Source organism: Ursus americanus, chromosome 25 (genome assembly GCF_024610735.1).
Source record: "Ursus americanus isolate L20-20 chromosome 25, mUrsAme1.1.p, whole genome shotgun sequence".
Classification (NCBI taxonomy): domain Eukaryota; kingdom Metazoa; phylum Chordata; class Mammalia; order Carnivora; family Ursidae; genus Ursus; species Ursus americanus.
The window spans coordinates 46,147,633-46,171,639 of record NC_142151.1 but is presented as its reverse complement, the minus strand read 5'-3'; the positions used below and the strand labels follow the sequence as shown (position 1 = coordinate 46,171,639).

Here is a 24,007-nt window from a genome sequence, read left to right as displayed (position 1 = left end):
TACCAGGAGAGAGTCCAAAAGGATGGCCATTAGGCCTGGATGCTAGAAAGCCAGGAGAAAACTTACCAGTAGGAAAATTTACTTAGTAGTTTTATGCTCGTTTAAGAAAAATTAATGTACATTTTGTGGTCTTCTAATCTACATGCCATTTACTTCATGAACAAATTTAACTATTACTTTAGTTATAACTTTTCATTTAGAATTCCTTTTCGATTATCTTAGACTCCCATGTAAATTGATTGTTTGTTTTCTAGATTTCCTTTGAAATTCTGTTGTCATGATATACAAAAATTTATTGGTTAATTTAGCTACATATTGAATTTGGATATTCATATTATATTTAAGCAATTGAATATTTTTCATAATTTTAACAACTTCTTTAATTCCTCAATAGCAATTAACATTTTGACACTGAACTTATAATGTCATATCCTTTTAGAAAAGAACTTTTCCTCATAGTTAAAATATTATGTATTTTGTATAGTCTATGAATCTTTTACTTTTAAAATTTCAGCATTTTATATGAATGTGTGTGTCTGTGTATGTGTCTGTGTGTCTCTGTATTTACAAATAAATGCCGGGATCCTAGATATCAAATTCTACTTCCATATAAGACACATTTATTTGGCTATGTATTTATTTTTATTTTCTTTACTTTTCAATTATATCCTATTACTTTTTGCCAATGGTGCTTTTTTTTTTCTTTTTCAAGTTTTTATTTAAATTCCAATTAGTTAACATACAGTGTAACATTAGTTTCAGGTATAGAATTTAGTGATTCATCACTTACATATAACACCCAGTGCTTATCACAAGTGCCTTCCTTAATAGCCATGACCCATTTAACCCCTTCTCCTGCCCACCTCCCTCTGATGGTGCTTTTTAAAAAAAGGTATTAATACAGGATTATTAGTAAGCTAAGTACAATAAAAGATATTACTAATTAAAAATTTCTGCCTAGAGTAGTGCCTGGGTGGCTCAGTTGTTAAGCCTCCAACTCTTAATCTCAGTTCAGGTCTTGATCTCAAGGTCATGAGTTCAAACCTTGTGTTGGGTTCCACATTGCACATGGTGCCTACTTAACAATTTTTTTTCCTTAGAACTTGACCTGCCAAGACTAGGTACTCAATAAATTTGAAATTAATCAATTTAAATTCAGCAACATTTAGATTAGAAGATTAGAAGAGCACTTTAAGTGAATTATTTTTTACAAGTCCAAGAAAATATAAGCTATTTATTTCCTTGTTTGGTTGTCATTTGTTTCATGTTTTTGCATTTCTGTTTTGTTTGTGAGATTAGAAGTAAAATCAGGCTTACATTTAATAGAAAATTACTATCATGTCCTCTGATTGGGATTTTGGGTTTGTTTGCAGGGTGGGAGGTTAAAGGAGTGAACTCATGTGGTGAAGGGTATTCATTCTGGATGCAATAAATGTTTGAGAAAGTTAACATAAATAGAGATCAGATTAAAAAGAGACAAACAGATTTAGAGCTTAATGGTTTACGCTTAGCTTGTTATTTTATTTCTGGACTTGAGCATTCTCTTACTTTTTTGAGACCAATACAATTTTTTCGAAGGACTCACTGAAGGCTTGTCTCGTTTGTTTCTCAGAGTGTAAATGAATGGGTTCAACATGGGAGCTATGGGTGACATTAGCACTGCCACGCCCTTATTAATAGTCACTGATTCCTTTGCTAAAGGTTTGACATAGATGAAGTTACAACTTCCATAGGTGATGGAAACAACAGCCATGTGAGAGGAACAAGTAGAAAAGGCTCTTTTCCTTTGTTGGGCAGAGCGGAATTGTAGAATGGTCTTGATGATGTGAATGTAAGACAGAAGAACACACACGAGGGTCAGAATGAAGGTCAGCACAGCACAGACAATAACCAACTGCTCTAGGAGCCATGTGTCTGAGCATGAAATCTTCAAGATTGGTGATGTCAATATGACATTTGATTCACAGAATTTCAGATTTAGGGATAGAGTAAGTGGTGGGAATATGATCAACATGCCAGCCATCCAACAGCAGAGGACAAGCCTCTTGCAGACTCTGTTGTTCATGATGGTCACATAATGCAGTGGTTTGCAGATGGCCACATAGCAGTCATAGGACATTGCAGCCAAGAGAAAAGATTCTGTTATTCCAAAGACGTCGATAAAAAACACTTGAATAACGCAAATATTATAAGTTGCTATGTTGTACAAATATCTAGGGATACATGCAGATGTAAATGAAACTTCTAATAAAGCAAAATTTTGTAGGAAAAAGTACATTGGTGTTTTAAGGTGAGATCAACTAAAGTGAGGGATATGATGGTTAGATTCCCAGTTATACTGAACATGTAAGTGAGAAATAGAAATATAAAAATTGGAACCTGAAGTTGAGGGTCCTCTGTCAATCCCAATAAGATGAAGGTTGTTACTGTGTGGTTTTTCATCACTGACTACCGAATTTTATTCAATTTCACATAAAATGTAGAGATGTTTATTTGAATAGAGTGGTGTCAAAGCTAGATGGGAATGAACAAATGACTACCAGAGATAGCATGCATATGAACATGCAGTTTCTTCTATCAATTAGTGATCGATACTGCCAATACTCTGGCTACTCAATTGTTTATTTTATCTTATTCTTTTGGCAGTTTTGTGATTTTTAAACATATTTTAAAAAATTGTTCTACCATCTCATTTTCCTCTATTCCTTCACAGTTTTAATCTATACCCAAGAGTGGATTTTCTCATGTGATTAGATATGACCTATGTTGTGGTGTGTGATTCAACAAAATTATGATTTCTTCTTATATCTAACATTTCTTCTTTATTTCACAAGTGATTATCTCAATTTAATTTGTTTTATGTCTTTTCCTGAAGATTTGGTCATGATAAAATGTAAATATATCACAGCTGATCTGGGCTCCATCAGGCGCTGCTGACCCATCTGTGACTTGTATTTCGCATCATGCCACAATGACCAAGCATGTGTTTATGTTTTGTTTCGTGTTTTATCATGCAACTTCCACATTGTTGGATCCCGACTCTCCTTATGTTTCTCTGGTAGTATGTAATTTACACTCTGTGTCCACTGGATACATGATACAGAGAGTATTTTAATGCACAATTTATCTGCTACATATGAAGAAATGTTGGGACCAATGATACCCAGCTGGAAAAAAACCCACATATTTCAGTCTGTTTACTTAAGTATGGAAAGCACTGTATTACCTCATTATTATTAAGTTCAAAATCAAATTAAAACTACTAAAAATACTCTCCACACACTTGTCTTTACTCTCTCACTCTAAGCTGTAGTGGCAGCATCATGCTGATTAAGAGCACACCTTCTCTAGTGAGATCTCCATCACGCAATACCTGGCTTTCCTGCTCACGTCTGTATGACCTCAGGCAAGTTTCCCCACCTCTCAGGCCTTCAGTTTTTGAATCTATAAAATGGAGATAATAAGAGTATCTACCATATACAGCTAAAATGATTAGACGAGGTAATACATTTAGAATAAAATCTGATGCATAGTACATGTTCATATATGTCAGCTAGTATTATCTGGACTCTTACAGATAATTCATGTGACATGAACTCAAAACCACAAAATCGGAAGTGGGATTTATGCTCTGTTTAAGTGCTATCTTCTTTCTATTCCACATTTCTTATAATAAGAGGAATAAATTATATTTACTGAGAATTTACCATGTGATAGGTCTTGTGGTAAGCAGTTTACATTGATAATCTGTCTTAAAAAAAATCTGCCTCCCCTGCATCTGTCTGTCTGTCCTTCCACACTCCGTCTCTCCTTCCCGGGCTCCAAACCTACCCCCGCATCTCTCTGTCTGTCCTTCCACACTCCGTCTCTCCTTCCCGGTACAAGGACTGACTTGTGATTTTTACTTGGAGCATCACTTCTGAGAAGTCTTCTAAACTCTGTGTATTGACTGGTCCTTATTTGTGCTCTCAAAACAAATAATTGCTTTCTATCTTAGCACTTTCAGTGAGAAAGTAAGGTTGTTGAAATCAGGGACTTTTGTCATTTTTACTGGGATAGCTCTACAACTATCAATCCTAGACTTATAGTCAATGGTAAGACATTGTATAAAAACATATATATCTTATTCATTTGATTGTACCTTCAAAACTATCTTCTGTCCTATTTGGGTTTCATCTTGAAACTGCTTTTTGGTGGTGGTGCAGTCAGTTAAGTGTCTGACTCTTGGTTTCAGCTCAGGTCTGATCTTGGGGTCGTCGGATCAAGCCCCACGTCAAGTCTGCTTCAGATTCTCTCTCTCCCTCTCCCTCTGCCCCTCCCCCCTGCTCTCTTTCTCTCTCAAATAAATAAATTTTTAAAAAGAGAAATTGTTTTGACACTAATTTTAATTATTAAAATTTTATATGTCCCGGTATTTAACATTAATCGTTCAGCCAGCATGAAAGGCAATAATAAAGAGGGCGATAGTTTCATGATATGCATGAATGGTATTACCCTTCCTGCTGCCTGAACTATTGACTGGCATCTCTGACTTGCTTTAGCTGTCAAACAGTTAAATAGTTATATTTTTCTTGGTAGTTGTTTTGCTTTCTTGAAGAATCTGTCAGTAAGATATTCAAACGGAAGGTCAAATAATTTACATATTTGAATAATAATTTTCACATGCTATTTATCTTAAAATATATTATAAATATTTTTACATTTCTATAATACAATATACTTAATTTAATTCCATTTAATTTTAATCCACTGTATTTGTGTAATTCCAGTTTTAAAATACCTCTTTATTTTTATAAATTCTTATTATTTCAAAAATTTACCTATATGGAAATAACTTTATGAATATACTAAAAATATTGATTTAATTTTCAACACCCTTTTGTGAATTTCTTTGTCTTATACAAATGTTCAAATGTCTGCAAAAAGCAGCTTTTTATGAACATTTATTTCATGATTTTATTATAATTCCTGTAAATGAAATCAAGGAAAAAAGATATTCATTTAGAACTTTTGTATACATTCACCAAGATATCATGTATAAACTTCCTTCCTATCATGGTTTCCTTCAACTCACTGTGCAACTTTAATTGTATCCATGTTGAAATTACTACAATGTACCATGTGGCCTTTTTTCAAGATTATTGACACATATTTTATAAAGGCCAGTGCCATTGGGTGTTAATTCACACAATTTACATGGTGAAATATGCATCAGTTCAGTTTACATTTAAAACTTTCATTCTTGTCTTCTGCAGAGAAAGATTTTTTCCCTCTTAAATTTCCATTTATGTCTCTTTAATGCATATTTTCTTATTTTAAAACTGAAGTTGAAGAACTCTGTAATTTTGCATTGGCTTAATAGTTGTTCTATAGTTTCTCCTCAGCTACCACACTTAGTGTTACTAACATACTCAAAAACTTTTTTAGTTTTGGACTAGTATCTCCAGGACTTGAATGTCTCTTTTATACATGAATAGAAGGCAACATGCTTTTCAACTTCCTGGCAAAAATCAATTAAGTTGTGTTTTGAATGGCTCTCATTTGTTCCATAAAATATTCAGTTTCTCCAGAGATGAAGGCAGGATCATCTCTCACTGTATGCCCAGATACTACAATTAAACCCTTAGGTTTACTGTCACCTTCATCAGACAGGAGAGATGACAATGATTTTTTTTGAAGAACTTCGACATTCTTAGGAACTAAAGGGGCACACCATAATAACTACAATAGGTAATTTTAATGAAGTGGAAAGATACTCTTTTCAGCCTGCCTAACTTCCTCAATCCGTTATTCCTCACTCCAGTGGCTCCTAGAGCTTTATGTGGTAACATGCTCTTTCCTGTACCCTCTAGGCGGTGGCCCTTGTTCCCAAACATTTTTCATTTATTCCATTCATTAATGCTGTTTTTAAGAGACAAGGTTTACGAATATAGTTTTCGTCTTTCTTTTATTTGTTTTTGTTTTTTGTTTTGTTTTTTAAAGATTTTATTTATTTATTTATTATTTATTTATTTATTTGACAGAGAGATACAGCCAGCGAGAGAGGGAACACAAGCAGGGGGAGTGGGAGAGGAAGAAGCAGGCTCCCAGCAGAGGAGCTCGATGTGTGGCTGGATCCCAGAACACCGGGATCACGCCCTCAGCCGAAGGCAGACGCTTAACAACTGCGCCACCCAGGCACCCCTAGTTTTCATCTTTCAAAGAGTTTTATATTTTAAAAAACTAGGATAACTAACTTTGTGAATATTACATAAGTTGTTGCATCAGTGATTTTAGTGTAGTATGTATCTTCTCTTTATAAAGAGAAAAATGAGTGTGTGGCAGAGATAACTTCTTACCACATATAACTCCACATTATCTTTATGTAAACTATAAAAAGCAGCATTCAAAAAATACCTCTCAGAAAGATCTGTGTGTCTTTATATAATAGTTCAAATATTATTTACATCTGATTTTGGTAAATCATGTCAAATTTGCTTTTCAGAGAAAAATTGACACGTAGATTTGCCAAAGAAGAAAGTAAATGAAATGACCTCTGTACTGACTCTTCTGAGAGTTAATTTTAGTTCAGTTGATTATGTAACAATGAAGACTCAAAGCTAACTTGATGAAGAGAATCTTCTTAGCAAAGGTTTGTGTGGGATTTACTTGGTTCTCAGTTGATGACTGTACTTAACCCTGACTGATGCTCTGGGAGAGCCCAGAACTCCTTGCATTTTTCATCTTCAACACATTGAGACTTTCAGACCAAGAATTTTGGTCCTCTTTATGCCTAGGAAATATTTTCCAGCTCTCTCATGGTGGAAAGTAAAATATAGTTAAAATATTTCCCCCTCTTGTTTTGACTTCTCTGGAAAGGATAAGAGGCTTTTACACTATTAAGATTTATATTTGACTTATTTGCTAAACTTCAAACTAAATAATAAACAACTAAGTCCTTGGTGACCCAGGTTCGAACATCACTAATTAGCTTTTGTGATGAATCTGGGCAAAAATCCTGAAAGATGCAGCAGTGGGGGCAGTGTCCTTAGAGACACAAAGATAAACAATAGCAACAGGCTTAGGTCAAGAAGCAACAGTAAAAAGCCAGATGGTCAAGAAGGAGTCTGCGTTTCCTGCCTTTCTTCCCTAAAATATATGGAAGCTGAAAGATCACAACTCTATTCCATTAATCATTTTTCTCAATCATTAAAAGGATAAAATAGGAAAATATTAGAAAACTCAAAGCAACTAATTCTTTTTAATATTTTAAGGAAATATATGGACATAATATGAATATTAAAAAAAATAAAAATACTTTTTCTACCTTCCCCTTACAGCACTTCCTAGGATGGGTCATATATAGATTCATATAAAGATAGTTTTTTAAAATTCATATAAAGATTTATTTTCTTTTCGCAATAAACTTAATTGTGCATATTACCATATGTAGTTTTCATATGCAGCTACTGTATTTACACAATAAAGACTTGGTTTGGGCATTCACTACTGCTTTTCATTTTCATATTATTTCCTTGGATTAGTCCTGTGCACTTAGAAAAAAAACTGTAGGTTATGCTCTAGAAATTTTTTGAGATGTGGTTTGTAATGGTAACTTTTCTTTCATATTACAATAATATATAACATATCAAAAAGTGGGCCATATAGCAAAAGCATTGTTTATAGGGAAATTTTTATTTAAACATCGAATTTAGAAAATTTAATATATTGCAAAACCAATGACCTAAGGGTTCATTTTAAGAGACTACAAGAAGAGCAAGCTAAAACAAAATAGGTAGAAGTAAGAATAATCAAAGTAGAAATCAGTTATACAGAGAATAGATATAAGTTAAAAAATAAATACAACTACAAAATGATTTCTTTTAGAAAGGTAAACTTGTAGGTATAATCAAGAAGCAAAAGAGAAAAAATGGGAAATTATCCAAATGAGAAACAGGAACATCAATACAGACGCAACAAATATTAAAAGAATACTGATGTACATCATAAAGAGCATTGGGCCAATAAAATAGTTTACCGAAAACAACCATATTAATTAATGTTAAAAACACAACTGAAAAAAACGAGACAGAAAGAAAAGGAAAATATAAAAATATTTCAATGTAATTCAGGGCAAAATGGCTTTCCTAGTAAATTGTTCCAAATATTTAAAGAAAAAATTATACTAATTTGATGTAAACCAACCCAGAGAAGACTAAAAGGAAGAATCATTCTCAACTTGGTTATGGGAGCGTATAACTTTCATGCCAAAATTGGAAACAGTTTGCAACAATTAAGTTACAGGTTGGTTTTTGTCAAAATAATCATAAAAATTCCTAAATATGAATTATCAAGTTAGAGTGCTAGAAGAGGATATGTGTAACCATAAAGTGAGGTTTATTACAGAAATTCTATGTTGGTTTAACCATTGAAAAATCAATAAATACAATCCATCACATCACTAGAAAGGAGGGAAAAAGTACGATCATCTCAATAATGCAGAAAAAAGCATTTTATAAACTATAATTCTCACTCATTATTAAACATTCTCAGCAAACTAGGAATAGAAACAAAGTTTGTTAGTCTGATGAAGAGAATCTAGAAAACATGTTATTTATTTTTTATTGAAGTATAATTGACATACAATATTCTATTATTTTTAGGTATGTATTACAGTGATTTGATATTTTTATATATACAAAATGATCCCCACAATAAATCTAGCTACCATTTGGAACTGTACAAATTTTCACAATATTTTTACTTTATTCCCTGTGTTGTACATTACATCCCCATGATTTATTTTATCACTGGAAATTTGTACTTCTTAATGTCCTTCACCTATTTCACCTGCCACCCAACCCCTAGCTCCTCTGGAAACCAATAGTTTCCTCTATCTATGAGTCTGTTTCTGTTTTGTTTTTTTTTTTTTTAAGATTTATTTATTTTTTTATTTTAGAGAGAGGGCACGGGGGCAGGGGCCGAAAGAGGGAGAGAGAGTCTCAAGCAGACTCTGTGCTGAGCATGGAGCACAATTAGGGCTTGATCTCGCGATCCTGAGATCACAACCTGAGCTGAAACCAAGAGTCACTCAACTGACTGTGCCACCCTGGCACCCCAGTTTTGTTTTGTTTGTTCATTTGTTTTGGTTTTTAGATTCCACATATAAGTGAAATTGTATGGCATTTGTCCTCTTCTTTCTTATTTCATGGAGTCTAATACCCTCTAGATTCATTCATGTTGTCCCATTAAATGGCAAGATTGCATTCTTTTTTATGGCTGGGTGATATTCCATTACAGGTATTATTTATAGAATACATATAATCATATAAATATATTTTATTAAATCATGTAAAATATGTATTAAACATGTATATATAAAATATATTATAAATAATATATCATTGTATACATTATCTATCTGGTTTATCCATTCATCTATCAGTGAACACATAGGTTGCTTCCATATCTTAGCTGTTGTAAATAATGCTGCAATGAACATAGGGGTGCAGTGTATGTCTCTTCAAATTGGTGCTTTTGTTTTCTACAGATAAATACCCAGAATTAGAATTTTTTAATCATATGGTAGTTCTATGTTTAATTTTTTGAGGAACCTGCATACTGTTTTCCAAAGTGGCTGGACAAATTAACATTTCTACTGACAGCGGACAAGAGTTCCATTTTCTCTATATGCTCACAAATAGTTGTTACTTTTTGTCTTTTTGATGATAGCCCGTCTGACCTGATGATCAGTGAAGCTGAGCATGTGCTTGTTGGCCATCTGTATGTCTTTGGAAAAATGGCCATTCAAGTTCTCTGTCCATTTTCTGACTGGGTTGTTTATTTTTTTGATATTAAGTTGTGTAAGTTTTTACATATTTTGGATATCAACCCCTTATCGGATGTATGATTTGCAAATATCTTCTCTAATTCAGTAGGTTACCTTTTTGTTTTGTTGACGGTTTATTTCACTGTGCAGAAGCTTTTCAGTTCGATGTAATCCCATTTGTTTATTTGAACTTCTGTTGCCCTTGAGTGAGGAGCCTGCTCCAAAAAAAAAAAAAAAAAATGATGCTGAGACCAGTTTCAAAGAGCTTATTGCCTTTGTTTTCTTCTAGGAGTTTTATGATTTTGGGTCTTACATTCAAGTCCTAAATCCATTTTGCATTTATTTTTGTATACGGTGTAAGATAGTGGTCCAATTTCATTTTTTTTCACATAGCTGTTCATTTTTCCCAACACCATTAATGAAGAGATTATCTTTTCCCCATTTTATATTCTTGCCTCCTTAGTCATAAGTTGATTAACTATTTGTGTAGGTTTATTTCTGGGCTTTCTATTGTATTCCATTGATCAACGTGTCTTTTCATGCCAGTACCACCACCCTATTTTGATTACTATAACTTTGTAATTGACTTGAAATCAGGGCATGTGATACCTCCAGGATTTATTTATTTATTTATTTATTTAGTCAAATTGCTTTGGCTGTTTGGGGGCTTTTGTGGTTCCATATAAATTTTAGGATTCTTTGTTATACTTCTATGAAAAATGCCATTAGTATTTTAATGGGGATTGCATCTAATCTGTAGATTGCTTTGTGTAGTATGGACATTTTAACAATATTAATTCTTCCAATCCATGAGCATAGAATATATCTTTCCATTTATTTGTATCTTCAGTTTATTTCATCAATGGTTTCAGAGTACAGATCTTTCACCTCCTTGGTTAAATTTAGTCCTAGGTATTTTATTTTGAATATTGAAATATTTTCTGTTTACTTGAGGAATATGACAGGATGTCCTCTCCCAGCATTTCTATTCATCATTGTATTGGGGGTCCTATACAGAGCAATAAAGAAGAGAAAAATAAATATAGTAGCCTGTCATTATTTACATATTATTTGATTGTGTGTTGACATATTTAAAAAAACACTACAGGTAAATCACTAGAATTAATTACTAAATTTAATAATTAGTAATTACTAAATTTGGGAAGGCTGCTAGACAAAAGTCAATATTCAAAAACAATAGTACCTCTAAAAGTAGGAACAATTAGACAATAAAAATAAAGAAATCCATGTAAAATAGCAACATATTATCAAAGGCTGAGGAATCTATCAGAATACCAGTAATGTGTCTATCAATACTGTCCAAGGCCTCTATACACTTAAAATTGAAATGTTTTTGAAAATAAAGACACAAATGGGACTGTTTTAATGGATTAAAATTCTCAGTGTTATAAGGACATTAATTTCCCCCAAATTGGCCTGTTGGTTCAATGCGATCTTAAAATCAGTGAAGAGAACTTTTTACTTGTAGAAATTGCCAAGGTTTTTAAAGTTTTATGAAAAACAAAGGGCTGATAAGAACAAAGTAAACTTGAGGAAGGAGAAGACAGTTGTTTGGATTACACTATTCAAATGAAAACTTATAAAGCTACTATAAATAGAATAGTGTAGAATTGGTGTATTGGTTCAGAGATAAGCATATCAATGGAATTAAATGATGAACCCTGAAAAAGCTTCACTCACATAATGACAATTGATTATGACAAAATTGCCACTGAATTCAAGGAGAAAAGGGGAATCTTTTTAAGAAATAATTCTGAGTGATTTTGATATTCACGTGGAAAAAAAGAACAGAGTTCCCTACTTCAAACCATAGAAAAAGTCTATTTCAGATGGGCCATTAACCTTAATTTGTAAGAACTGTGAGTGAAACTTACAGAAAGAACATAGTTATCTACCTTTGTAATGGTAACAAAGATTTCTGAAACAGACAAAACCCCCAAAACAAAACAAAAAACAGAGAGCCCTATCAACAATAGAAATGAGATGATGGATTGGACTTCATTAAAGTTAAGAACTTTTGTTTTTCAAATTTAACATAAACAGCATGAAAAGGCAGAACATGGGTAAGGGATAAATAGCTTAAGTATATACTGATAAAGGACTGATATATAGAAAATTTATAAAACTCCTAAAAATAAACTCAAACAGAAAGAAATCTAATAGAAAGGACAAATTATTTGAATAGGCATTTCACAAAATAGGATGTCTGATATCCAAAAAACATATAACAAGGTATTCAACATCATCAGTCATAATATGGCTAAAATTAATAGGTCTGACAAAGTTTCATGTTGGCAAGAATATGGTGCAATTATAATCCATATACATTGCTGATAGGAAGATAACTTGGTACACTATTTTTGAATGTTGTTTGACAGTGTCAACTAAGCTAAACATATGGCTAACCCTAACCCTATCACTTCCACTTTTAGTTCTATATCCTACATATGAGTGTATGTGTCTGCCAAATACATGTACAAGAATATTCTTTGACCTTTATTTATAATAGCCATATATAGGAAACAACCTAAATATTTATTAGTAGGAGATGGTTAAATTAATTGTGCTATATTTCTATAATTGACTACAACTTATAAATTAAAAGAATCGAGTACTGCTAACGTAACAACTTGGACAACTGTCACGGACATAAAGTCAAGCAAATGAACCTGGACCCCAAAGAGTACGTTCTGTGGATTCCCATTCGTATGATGGTTATGATAATACAAAACTGATCTTTGGCATTATAAGTCAGCATGGCAGATACATTTGGGAGCATATTGATATAAAGTGGCAGGAAAGAGATGTCTGGGATGCTGAAAATGTGCTGTATCTGATCTGTGTGATGGTGACATGAGGATCAATGGTTATGAAAACTCATCAAGCCGTGCACAGTGAATTAGGTTCTACATTACATATTATCATCAATGTTTAAAAAGTTTGTAAATTTCTAGAGAGTCATGCTGAAATGTATATGAAATAATATGTGTATCTGTTTCAAATAATGAAGTCGGGGTTGGAAGGAATGGACATGTTTGTAGAGGAAACAAGTTGGCTATAAACTGATCCTTGCTGATGTGATCGATACAGCACTGTTCACCATGAAATTTTCTTTATGTGAGTTTAAAGGAAATAAAGTGCTTAACACACAGCTTGGGGTAGACTAAGCCTTCAAAATATTTGTTGCTGATATTAAGATGTTTTTAACATTTTGGACATTTTAAGGAATTTAGGAGACTAGTTGTAATTACCCTTGGGCTGAAAAAAGGCAGGCAGCTTAGAACAGGACCTGGAGGACTCTAAGTTCTCAGTATGAGCCCTCAGGGAAGCTATTATTAGTGGGCCTGAGCAGAAAAGGACTTTTATTCCTAGCATACAGGCCTCCTCTAGCTCCTTGTCTCAAGACAGGTGAGGGTTATTACTGCAATCTAAATTTCTAGAAACTGACAGTTTCTAATAACTTAGTAGTCATTAAGTCCACTCATCTCTGGAACTACCCAGTGTTTGTCAGATCAAGGTTCAGGACAAGAGACTAGAATGATTAGTATTGTGTCTCTGGGAGTAGGGCATCGACTAGACCAGTGAAGGACATGAGAGAAGGTAGGGCAAAGGTGAAAAAATGACATGGAAAAAATGAGTCCACCAGAGAATCAGAGCTTTTGCATGAATTGGAGTTAATGCTGTAGAACAACTGATACAAGGAGTTGCTGAAAAGTTCTGCCTGCGTTAGAAAGAGCTTCCCGGGGCTCCTGAACTCGTTGCACTCAGCCACCCTTCCTGCCTAGTCGATGCCAAGGAGTACTGTTCCAAAAACCACATGGCTTTCCTATTCAGAGTCCCATTATGTATATTAATTTATATACATTTAAACTTCAACTCTTTTTAAAGGAAAATTAGAGTTATGCTAGAGGTTACTACATTTCTATTTTCTATCAAAACGCTCTTGTTTTGAACCCACAGATTAATTTCATTTGTACATTATCAATCTTACAATAGAAAGATGTACTGCATTTTATAAGTTAAGCCTATGTGAGCATTTTTTAATATTAGGGTTAATGTTTTTAAATGTTACTTATACTGATTTCATTACATGTAGGTTTTGCTTGAGGAGTCTCTTGAAAATATCTTTTTGCTGAAAGTGTTTCTTTGGTGAGGCTTCCTTGAGTCAAATACAGAATTTTGGGTCTAATAAACAGAATTTAAGTTCCGAGTCCACTACTAACTAGCACTGCTTAAATATCTGAAGCATTCCAATAGGAAGGTGATGTGAGTCACATATTTAACTGAGACTTTCTATAGCCATATTATAAACTAAAAATAAATCAATTTAGTGGTATATTTTATGTAATTGAATATATCAAAATACTGTTTCAACCTGTAATCACTATAAAATTATTTTTGAGATATATCACAATCAAGGCCCCTGAAATGTCATTATAATTTTGTTTTCCTTCCTTGTTTCTCAAGGTGTCAATGAAGGGGTCCAGGAAGTAGTTCTGAACATAGGAAGCAGGGAACTCTGTCATGCCCTTATTAATAGCCACTGTTTCCATGGCTGACTGTGTAATATCAATGAAAGTACTGCTTTCATAGGTTTCCTTTGAGTTGTAGTCATTTCTGTGCCTAATTTAGATACACTTCATGTTTTTGCTTTTTTTTCTCTTTTTAACATGTTTTCACAATCTTCCTAATCGTTTTAGTTTCTCAACAGCCAGTACATATGGTTACAAAGGTATAGAAAGAAATGCAGATGCAGATATAGAACCACTGTCTTTAGAAATTTACTCGTCTTTTATGAAGAATTGTTAGCACTTTTACATCAAATTAACCTGCTAGTCTGTGATTTTTTTGAGTATTGAAAAGTGTATGAGCCTACATTTTATAATTCAGCTTCTGCATTAAGATATAAACATTTGTCATAGCTTCCTTTTTTTCACTTTAAGGTATTTTTGTTGTTGTTTATAATTGTGAAAGGTGAAATAAAATGGAGTCATTAATGTCAAGGGGTTTTAAAATGAATCCTGGAGGCCATTAAGGAGGTGGGCTGTATGCACGTCCTCACCAGGCAGAACATGAACTTCTGAACTGAGCCATATCCCAAATACCTCAAGGGCTCTGCAAGAACATTTGCAACTTGCTACAGGAATGCATTTTGCTTAGTGATGGCCTTAGCAACCAGTTATGGTTAGCCAAGATTATTTTTCTGCCACCAACACCAATCAAAATTTTTGTAGACAACTTATACAAGCATTCCCTTTTTGTCTTTAAAACCCCTGACTTTTGCTCCCTAGTGGGACGCTATTTGGGTTGCTGCCCAGATCTGGTACCTGGATTGTAATTCTTTGATCCCAAATACACACTTTTGCTTGACTTTTGCCTTCTGACAATTGTAGGTTGACAGTGATGTTTATATTTTATTTAATACACTAGTCACATATCCTTTCTAAAGTGTAAGGCATTTAAGGGCAAGAAATCTGCAGGTTTTCTATTCTATCTGCAGTGCCTGAAATGGTGCCGGGCATCAAAAATGCTCTTGAAAGATAGAACTGGAAAAGGCAATGAGCACAATTATTCTATCCAAAATATACAAAATTAACTCGTTCGTTCTGCTTACTTTGTCTTGTTTTGTTTGCAGTTTTGTAAAGGCTTGTTAAGATGTGAAGCATTCTTTTGTTTCCTAGAAATGTATCACATTATCTTTTTAAGAAAGCTTCCCTGGGTGGTTCAGTCCTTTGGGGGTCTCCCTTTGGTGCAGGTCATGATCACGGGGTCCTGGGATTGAGCCCCTAGTCAGCCTCCCTGCTCAGCGTGGAGTCTGCTTCTCCCTCTCCCTCTGTCCTTCCCCCTACTTGTGCTCTCTCTCTCTCTGAAATACCTATATAAATAAAATCTTTTTTTTTTTAAAGAGAGTTTCCTGAAATAGCTTCTTTGCTAGAAAGGACTGACTTAATCTAAAGATATATTCTTTGGAACTAATGATATTTTTATGCAATGTGATCCCTCTACTTTAGCAAATTCCATTACTTTTTTGAGAACAATGCAATTCTTTTGATTGAGTCTTTGACAGCTTGTTTTACTTGCTTGTTTCTCAAGGTGTAAATGAAGGGGTTGAGCATAGGAGCAACGGATGTGGTAAGGACTGCCACACCCTTATCAATGGCCACGGATTCCTTTGCTGACGGCTTAACATAGATGAAAATACAGCTGCCATAGGTGACGGAGACGACAATCATGTGGGAAGAACACGTAGAAAATGCCTTTTTTCTTTGCTGGACAGAAGAGAATCGTAGAATGGCCTTGATAATGTATATATAGGATAGAACTACACATATGAGGGTCATAATAAAGGTCAACACAGCACAGGCTATGACCATCTGCTCTATAAGCCATGTTTCTGAACATGATATCTTTAGGAGGGGGGCTGAATCACAGAAAAAATGGTCAATAACGTTAGAGTCACAAAATTCCAGATTTAGGCCCAGGCTGAGTGGTGGGAGTATGATCAAGAAGCCAGCTGTCCAGCACCCAAGGATGAGACTTCTACGGACCTTCTTGTTCATGATGGTCACGTAATGCAGGGGTTTACAGATGGCAACATATCGATCATAGGACATGGTGGCCAGGATAAAGAATTCTGTTACAGCAAAAAGATCAGTAAAAAAAATTTGAATGGCACAATTGTCATATGTGATTGTCTTGTCACCTGTTGATATGTTGTACAAATATCTGGGAATACAAGCAGAGGTAAATGAGATTTCTAAGAAGGAGAAATTTTGTAGGAAAAAGTACATGGCATTCTGAAGGTGAGAATCTATGAAGGTCAGGGAGATGATTGTCAGGTTCCCAGTTACACTCAACATATAGGTGAGAAACAGAAAGACGAAAATCACAGTCTTCAGGTGTGGATCATCAGTCAGTCCCAGCAGGATGAAAGTTGTTACTGTGTGGTTTCGCATCATTGACTTCTGACTTCAATTCAGTCTGCGTTTAGAATTCAGATACATTTGTTATGTGCACAGTGGTAATGGGAGAAAACACTATGCAAGCAATCACATGCATTTAAAAAATTTTTGCTTACAAATATTATCAATACACTGGTATTCTAGGTTCTACAATTGGGTGTTTTTGGTAAATTCAGGAGATATTTAAAAAATCAGAAAAACCTATTGTGGGTGTTTTGTTTGCAATTTATATATTTTTTACTTACACCTGGGATTTAATTTTCCCTACAGATAGATTTGACTGCTAATGTTTTGTGATCATTTTGTACCTGTTCACAGACTGAATCCTAAAGCTGAATCTTAAACTTTCATTATCAACTCATACATTTCCTTGAAGTTTTGTTTTGATAAAGAACAAAAACATCACAAATAGTTTGGGGGTCCTTGTAGAGGTTCTCCACACCCATTACTGAAGATGTCGAGCTCTAGTATTATAATTTTAAAAATATGTGTTTTCCTTAAGCAACTTCTTCCTTACTCACCCATTTCCCTGACTCTTGTAATTTTCTGTTTAAAATTACACTTATTTCCCACTGTGATACAGAAGATGGGAAGTATTTCAATGACAAATATATTGTATAGAATGATAATATGTATGTGTTGGGTGTAAAATATATAGGGATGTAAAAAATCATTACAATTTTTCTTAGTTTTCAATCTGTTTAGTTGAGGTTGAAACACATTCCAAAATATTGTTATTAATATCACTAATTACAAAAAGTTTCAGATTGAGCTATTAAACACATGTGTGGCTTGCTTTCACTGTGACTCAGTTTTTATCATCTACAGAATGGAAATAGTATTTTCCTTCATCTATATATATTAAGTTGAAACTTTAAAGATCAATATGTAAAGTATTTAAAAATTACATGGTTGATGAAGAGTGATAACTATATATTAACTACTTCAATTACCTTGTCCAGAATGATTTTTCTTTTAGTTACCATATATTCAGTCATCAGTATGCTGTAGTCCTGTTTTGTTCTCATGAATCTACTGAAATAATTTATGCCAGAATTTATCACTTTTTTTTTTTTGCTTTTAAAGTTTAGGAAATTTCTTCCTTTTTTTTTAAGATTTTATTTATTTATTTGACAGAGAGAGAGAGACAGCCAGCAAGAGAGGGAACACAAGCAGGGGGAGTGGGAGAGGAAGAAGCAGGCTCCCAGCGGAGCAGGGAGCCCGATGCAGGGCTCCATTCCCAGGACCCTGAGATGATGACCTGAGCTAAACCTGAGTCAGTTGCCCAACTGACTGAGCCACCAAGGTGTCCCTCCATTGCTAAATTGTATACAGTCAGTAAAGATTCATTTACTAGAGGTGAATATGACCCAAGTCTCAAAAAAAATGTAACTGACATGACAGGATTTATAATACTTACACTCTGGCAGTTAATCATAGCTTCTCTCTATTAACTACAACTATTCTTATAGCTACAACTCGAATATGAATATGATGGTGAAAACTAGCAAGAACACTTCTGGTCACTAGTGGTTGAATCTGGCCACTCGTGCAGTAACAGCTCTCAGGAATATACATAATTTCCTTGAAGTTTTTATCTTCAGGCAATTGCATCAAATCCCACATAATAGCTGTAGTGCCATCAGAAGCCTAGGTCATAGTTGTTGTTGTTGTTGTTGTTTTAAACTTTCAGTCATTGAGAAGAAAAGCAGGTTCAAGTTCACTCCTAGTAGCTCCGGAAAGTCGATGTTCTGAACTGCTTTGCTGAGAGAGAGAATTTTCCAATTTCAAGCTTGATATATATTTGCCAAATCTGCAACAAAGTGACCCAAGTTCAAAAATCGCTAATGAGTCATCTGTGTAATCATCCTGTATCATCTGACTTTAGAGTAAAAAAACAAAAACAAAATAAAGACAAAGCTAACACAGTTAGCAGTGGGAACACGGCCTTTAGAGATAGGAAAAGCAACAGAATCATTTAAGAGACCGGTAGGACAACACTGACTCTTAACCTAGTCCAGTGTGTATTGTTTTGTTTTGTTTTTTACAAATTCTTATGATGTAAGGTAGTTAAAAGATGATAGATCTCCTTCTCTGCTTTTTCAAATAGTTACAAAATGAACAAATTATATATTAAAACATTTGATTAGATATGTAACACAAAAAAAAACAGTGAAAAATTAGAGGTAACAAAAGGTAGTATTTTGGAGAATACCCTTCCATACTTACTTTCCTGTAAATATATCCATGTTTGTCACATGTAGTAATTACAAATGCATAAACATTAAATTAAAAATACGCTCTGTATTGGGATATATGGATTGTCTCAGCTATTTTACCCTCAGAAGTATGTGAACCCTGTTATATCTTAATAATTATTGATATGCATCATTTTAAGTCTATTTAATTTTAGTCCTCTGTATTTATATAACATCAGAATTTAAACCAAAATTTATCATTGTTGTAAATGTATGCTGCTTCCACAGTTTCGCAGTTGTAAAATATCACTCTATGGATAATTGTGCTGTTTCCAATTACCTAATTCATTTAACTTCTTTTATATTTTTTAACATTATAAAAAATTTTACAATGATAAAAATTTGTGAAAGTATTTTTGTGCATTGTCAGATAATTGATAGAATTGAACTTTCTTCTTATTGATATATTTCTAACTGCATTTTTAAATTAATAATTTTATTAATAATTACTTACTATAAGTAATAATATTTTCCTTTAAAGTGTGTAAGAGTCTTTGTGCACACACCCAAGTCATGAACATACATCTTTTTTTCCTTTAAATAATTATTACCGTCATTCATTTATGGATTAACATCGGTCAAGGCTGGGTTACAGATTTGTCAAAGTAAAATTTACATACAATAAAGGGACCCTTTTTAATATTTCCGTTGATGAATTTTTATAAAAACGTACCCGTTTAATTATTACCCCTACTGAAAATACAATGAATATTTCCACTTCCCTGCAAAGTTCCTTTATGTCTCTTCCTAGTAAAACCCTCTATTCCCAGCCAACGGCAATCTGCTTTCCATCATTTTAGATTAAATTTGATTTTTCAAACACAAGTCTTTTTCTTGTGTTTCATATGAATGGAATCATACATGGTATTCATCCCTTCAGTGTTTTTTATATTCATCTTTATTATTGCATATATGAGTAGTCGATTTGTCTTACCAAGTAATATTCCGCAATTTAGATATTTACAATTTGTTTATTCAATAATAGATGGACATTTTGAACGTCTCTGCGTTTTGGTTATTGTGAAAAAGTTGTTAGGAGCACTGATCTACAAGTTTTTGTGTAGACAGGTGTTTCATTTCTCTCAGGTAAGTACCTACGTCTCAGTTGTCTGATCAAATGCAAGTTTATGTTTGACAGGCAGTTTCAAAGTGGTTGTAATTTTTTTTAAGGATTTATTCTCTTAAGAGGGGGTGGGGGAGGGGCAGAGGGAAGGTCTTCAGCAGACTCTGCACTGAGCACAGAGCCTGACTTGGAGCTCAATCTCAGGAACTTCAGATCAGGACCTGAGCCCAAACCAAGAGCCCAATGCTTAACCTGCTGCTCCACCCAGATCCCTGTTGTAACATTTTTATTCTCAGTGACAGTGTATGAAATTTTCAGTGCTCTAAACATCACTAATAATTTGGCATTCTCAGTCTGGTTTTTAAAATTAAAAATTTTTTTAAGTTGAGAGATAATTGGTATTTATCATTACATTAGTTTCTGGTGTACAGTGTCATAATTTAGTATTTCTATGTATTGTGAAATAATCACCATGATAAGTCTAGTTAACATGCATCACCACACAGTTGCAAATCTTTCTTTGGTGGTGAGAACTTGTAAGATGTACTCTCTTAGCAACTTTCGAATATACAATACAGTATTATTAACTATAGATACCACACTGTTATTATATCCCCATTACTTATTTATTTTACAACTGGAAGTGGAAGTTTCTACCTTTTGACCACCTTTACCTATGTCACTCATCCCAACACACCTACCTTTAGCAAACACCAATCTGTTATCTGTATCTATGAGTTTGATTTTTAAAATTTTGTTTATTTTTAGATTCCACATACCAGTGAGATTATATAGTATTTGTTTTCCCATCTGACTTATTTCACTTAGTATAATGCCCTTAAGGTCCATTCATTTTGTCCCAAATGGCAAGATTTCTTCTTGTTTTATACTGAATAATGTTCCATTGTATCCACTGTGTGTGTGTGTGTGTGTGTGTGTGTGTGTGTGTGTGTTCAGATCTTTATCCATTCAGCTATCAATGGACACTTAGATTGTTTCCATGTCTTGGCTATTGTGAGTAATGCTGTATTTAACATGCAGGTGCATATATATTTTCAAGTTAGTGTTTGTGTTTCCATCAGATAAATACCCAAATGTAGAATTGCTGAATCATATTTTTTTTTGAAGTTTTTATTTTTTGAAGAACTTCCATACTGAGGGAGCCTCCATAGTAGCTGCACTAATTTACATCCCTAACAGTGTATGAGGGTTCCCTTTTCTCCACATCCTCACCAACACTTGTTATGTCTTTTTTGATAATAGCCATTCTAACAAGTGTGAGTGATATCCCACTGTGGTTATGATTAGCATTTCCTTATTAGTGATGCTGACCACCTTTACCTGCTGGCCATCTGTAATGCTTTCTTTTGAAAAATAGCTATTCAGAAACTCTGCCTATTATTTTAATTTTTATAATTTTTATTTTGTTATATTAGTTACCATACATTACATCCCCAGTTTTTGATGCAATGTTCCATGATTCATTATTTGCATAAAGCACCCAGTACACCATGCAATACGTGCCCTCCTTAATAACCATCACTGGCCTATCCCAGTCCCCCACCCCCTTCCCTCTGAAGCACTCAGTTTGTTTCCTAGAGTTCACAGTCTCCCATGGTTCATTCCCCCTTCTGTTTACCCCCCCCTTTATTCTTCTCTTCCTTCTCCGACCGATCTTCCTGCTATTTCGTATGTTTCATAAATGAGTGAAACTATATGATAATTGTCTTTCTCTGCTTGACTTATTTCACTTAGCATTATCTCCTCCAGTGCCATCCATGTTGCAGCAAATGTTGTGTAATCGTTCTTTCTGATAGTTGAGTAATATTCCATTATATATATGGGCCACATCTTCTTTATCCATTCATCTGTTGGAGGGCATCTCGGCTCCTTCCACTATTTAGCTATTGTGGACAATGCTGCTATGAACACTGGGGTGCATATGGCCCTTCTCTTCACTATGTTTGTATCTTTGGGGTAAATACCCAGTAGTGTAATTGCTGGATCATAGGGTAGCTCTATTTTTTTTTTAAGATTTTATTTATTTATTTGACAGATATAGAGACAGCCAGTGAGAGAGGGAACACAAGCAGGGGGAGTGGGAGAGGAAGAAGCAGGCTCCCAGTGGAGGACCCTGATGTGGGGCTCGATCCCATAACGCCGGGATCACGCCCTGAGACGAAGGCAGACGCTTAACCGCTGTGCCACCCAGGCGCCCCAGGGTAGCTCTATTTTTAATATTTAAGGGACCTCCACACTGTTTTCCAAAGTGGCTGTACCAACTTGCATTCCCACCAACAGTGTAAGAGGGATCCCCTTTCTCCACATCCTCTCCAACATGTGTTGTTTCTTGCCTTGTCAATTTTTGCCATTTTAACTGGTGTAAGGTGATATCTCAATGTGGTTTTGATTTGAATTTCCCTGATGGCTAATGATTTTGAACATTTGTTCATGTGTCTACTAGCTATTTGTATGTCTTCAATGAAAAAGTGTCTGTTCATTACTTCTGCCCATTTTTTGATTTGATTAATTGTTTCTCATTTACTGAGTTTGAGAAGTTCTTTGTAGATATTGGATACCAGTCTTTTATCTGTAGTGTCATTTGCAAATATCTTCTCCCATTCCTTGGGCTGCCTCTTAGTTTTTTGACTGTTTCCTTGGCTGTGCAGAAGCTTTTTATCTTGATGAAGTCCCACAGTTCATTTTTTCTTTTGTTTCTCTTGCCTTTGGAGATGTGTCATGAAAAAAGTTGCTGTGGCCAATGTCAAAGAGGTTGCAGCCTATGTTCTCCTCTAGGATTTTGATGGATTCCTGTCTCACATCAAGGTCTTTCATCCATTTGGAGTTTATCTTTGTGTATGGTGTGAGATAATGGTCAAGTTTCATTCTTTTGCATAATTGTCCAATTTTCATAGCACCATTTGCTGAAAAGACTGTCTTTTGCCCGCTGGATGTTTTTTCCTGCTTTGTCAAAGATTAGTTGCCCAAAGAGCCAAGGGTCCATTTCTGGGTTCTCTATTCTGTTCCATTGGTCTATGTGTCTGTTTTTGTGCCAGTAACATGTTGTCTTTGTGATCACAGCTTTAGAGTACAGCTTGAAATCCTGCAACGTGATGCCCCCAGCTTTTTTTTGCTTTTTCACCTATTCCTTGGTGATTCGGGGCCTTTTTGGTTCTACACAAATTTAAGGGCAGTTTGTTCCAGCTCTTTGAAAAATGTCATTGGTATTTTGATCGGGATGGCATTGAAAGTGTAGATTGCTCTGGGTAGCATAGACTTTTTTTCTTTTTAAAGATTTTATTTATTTATGTGACAGAGAGAAAGACAGCCAGCGAGAGAGGGAACACAAGCAGGGGGAGTGGGAGAGGAAGAAGCAGGCTCCCAGCGGAGGAGCCCAATGTGGACTCGATCCCGGAATGCCGGGATCACGCCCTGAGCCGAAGGCAGACGCTTAATGACTGCGCTACCCAGGTGCTCCTAGCATAGACATTTTAACTATGTTTATTCTTCCAATCCATGAGCATGGAATATTTTCCCATCTTTTTGTGTCTTCTTCAATGTCTTTCAAGAGTGAGCTGTAGTTTCTAGAATATAGATCCTTTTCTCTCTGGTTAAGTTAATTCCGAGATAGCACATGATTTTTGGTGCTATTGTAAATGGAATGGATTCCCTAATTTCTCTTTCTTCAGTCTCATTGTCCGTGTATAGAAATGCAACTGATTTGTGAGCATTGATTTTGTATCCCACCACATTGCTTAATTGCTCTATAAATTCTAGTAATTTGGGGTTGGAGTCTTTTGGGTTTTCCATATAGAGTTTCATGTCATCTGCGAAGAGAGACAGATTGACTTCTTCTTTGCCGATATGGATACTTTTTATCCCTTTTTGTTGTCTG

At 34.6% G+C, this 24,007-nt stretch overlaps 1 protein-coding gene and 1 pseudogene across 1 annotated transcript; both read right to left on the bottom strand.

Moving 5' to 3' along the window:
- Positions 1–1,544: 1,544 nt before the first annotated feature.
- On the bottom strand, positions 1,545–2,442 carry LOC123778912 (olfactory receptor 6C2-like; annotated as a pseudogene).
- A 13,407-nt stretch (positions 2,443–15,849) lies between these two features.
- On the bottom strand, positions 15,850–23,055 carry LOC123778909 (olfactory receptor 6C2-like). The gene is made up of 2 exons (XM_045776565.2): positions 23,047–23,055; positions 15,850–16,791 (listed from the first exon to the last, which is right to left on the bottom strand). The coding sequence occupies exon 2, from the start codon at positions 16,786–16,788 to the stop codon at positions 15,850–15,852; it is 939 nt and encodes a 312-aa protein (XP_045632521.2). The 5' UTR covers positions 16,789–16,791; positions 23,047–23,055.
- Between the last annotated feature and the right edge of the window lie 952 nt (positions 23,056–24,007).

Bases quoted from the DNA above. Each gene is read 5' to 3' on its own strand.
- LOC123778909 (XM_045776565.2), bottom strand. From the start codon at position 16,788: ATGATGCGAAACCACACAGTAACAACTTTCATCCTGCTGGGACTGACT.